The sequence below is a fragment of the Vigna radiata genome, unplaced genomic scaffold (assembly GCF_000741045.1).
Source record: "Vigna radiata var. radiata cultivar VC1973A unplaced genomic scaffold, Vradiata_ver6 scaffold_134, whole genome shotgun sequence".
Taxonomy (NCBI): Eukaryota; Viridiplantae; Streptophyta; class Magnoliopsida; order Fabales; family Fabaceae; genus Vigna; species Vigna radiata.
Window position 1 is genome coordinate 65,744 of NW_014543261.1, and position 2,017 is coordinate 67,760.

Here is a 2,017-nt window from a genome sequence, read left to right on the forward strand (position 1 = left end):
TTATGAGTTTAGAAGTTTTATTAAATTATTTATTAATTAAATAATTATTATTATCCCTTATCCCTATGCATAAATTTGATTTTGTTAAATATTATATTTTTTTATTTGTATTTATTTAAGTATTATAATAAGTAATACTTTCGTTATTTTTTTTAATATATTATTAATTTTAATTTTTTTATTTTTTCTTATTTGTTTCAATATTTGTTAATAGATTTTTTTAATTATTTTATTTCTTTTTATTTTAATTTTGTTTTATAGAATATATTGATAATATAATTGGTTAATAGAAATGGTAAGAACTAGAGGTGCATCATCTTCCTGTGGAGAGGCTTCATCGTCTCGTGGTCAACCATCATCTTCATCACATGATGAAAGGAGACGACCTACGACTTCTGTTCGTAGAAGACGTGTAGTGGAATATCGCACGGACGTCATTGATGAGCATCATTATGAGGACCATGAGGAGTCTATACAGCAGGGACATCGTGAGGAGGACTATGTTCAACATGAGGATGTTCAAGAGCAGGATGACTATAGTGAGGAAGAAGGTGAAGATGAAGATGAAGATGAGGATGAAGATGGAGATGAAGTTCAAGATGATGGATTTCCAGGAGGTCCACATGACACCTCCTTGCTTACACACTATTCCCAGCATGTTGCATATGCCATATGGCAAGGCCAGGTTGNCAATCAACCTAAATGTTAATTGTTGATTAATTGCTTATTTATNTTTGTTNTATNANTAANTNTTTTTATGTAGGATCGAGGGGAGATTCAATTGAGGACCCATGGTAAAAAATTAAAAAATTTTGGAATGTATCATGAGGCTATCGAGCCATATATATCCATGTCGGGGTTGGCTTCCTTAGTCAACCTATCCTACGAGTATGCTGATCATGGATTGATCGTTTCACTTGCGGAGAGATGACACCTAGAGACAAATACTTTCCATCTTCCGGTAGGCGAGATGAGCGTCACATTAGATGACGTTCACAATCTGCTCCACCTACCTATCATGGGGCAATTTTGTGAGGTGGAGAACCTAGAGTACGATGAGGCTCGATCTCATCTTATGGACTTGCTTGGCGTTGACCGCGCCAAAGCTTCAGCCGAGATGAAGAAGTCACGCGGTCCAAAAGTGCGGCTGAGCTGGCTCCGCGAGGTCTACCACGATTGCATTCAGCAGGAGCTTTGGGAGTGCGCTGCTCGGGCGTATTTGTTGCATCTGCTTGGATGCACAATTTTTACTAATAAGAGTGGGAAATCAATTTTAGTCTTCTCAACGTGCTCAAAATATGAGGGGTCACGTTTCGTAGACCTCTCATGTCGTGCAACTTTAGTCTTTTGTGCACCTTTTTCTTCACTTTATGCGTCAGAGCAAGCATAAATGTCATCTCTGGGCAAGCAATTTCTAGCATCTTATGTCTTATGTTGACTTTTTCACCAATGTCAACATTTTTGAATCGTTCCTGTACCAGTTTAACTTCACCATCAAGGCTGAACTCTGGAAGCGATTCAGTAGACACAGTTGTTGAAATGCTTAAACGGGTCCAGATAACATGTATTTCACCAATAGGAATCATTCCAGGACAATATCGTGCTAAAATACAAGCACATGGTAGGCCATACGTTGACCGCAAAATGCATCCACAACGATCACTGTCCAAACCTATTTTATTCACTCGCTCTACTTCATCAGCAATAAGTTCAAGAGCGTATCGTGAAACACGTCCAGCAAGTCTTTTATATCTCAATGCTTTATAAGCATCACTCTTTAAGTTAATACTTTTTTCAAAGGACGCTCTGATCTTATTATGCTGTAGGACAATGACATTATGCAAGACCAGAAATCGTCTAAAGTAATAAACCGGTAAGACCGGAAATCGTTTCCCAAGAGACTCGTGCAAATAGATAATCGTATAATTTCTAACTAACCTAGACTAAAGAATGTTTCCATAATTTGAGTTTTGGTGAAATTAAAGTAACTATAAAACATAAATGATAAAAGTGATCT

The 2,017-nt window shown here is 37.1% G+C and overlaps 1 protein-coding gene across 1 annotated transcript; it reads left to right on the forward strand.

The window, feature by feature from the left end:
* Nucleotides 1-292: 292 nt before the first annotated feature.
* Nucleotides 293-931, forward strand: LOC106753567 (histone chaperone RTT106-like). Its single transcript, XM_014635390.1, has 2 exons — nucleotides 293-685; nucleotides 764-931. The coding sequence occupies exons 1-2, from the start codon at nucleotides 293-295 to the stop codon at nucleotides 929-931; spliced, it is 561 nt and encodes a 186-aa protein (XP_014490876.1).
* The last annotated feature ends 1,086 nt before the right edge of the window (nucleotides 932-2,017 follow it).

Bases quoted from the DNA above. Each gene is read 5' to 3' on its own strand.
- LOC106753567 (XM_014635390.1), top strand. From the start codon at position 293: ATGGTAAGAACTAGAGGTGCATCATCTTCCTGTGGAGAGGCTTCATCG.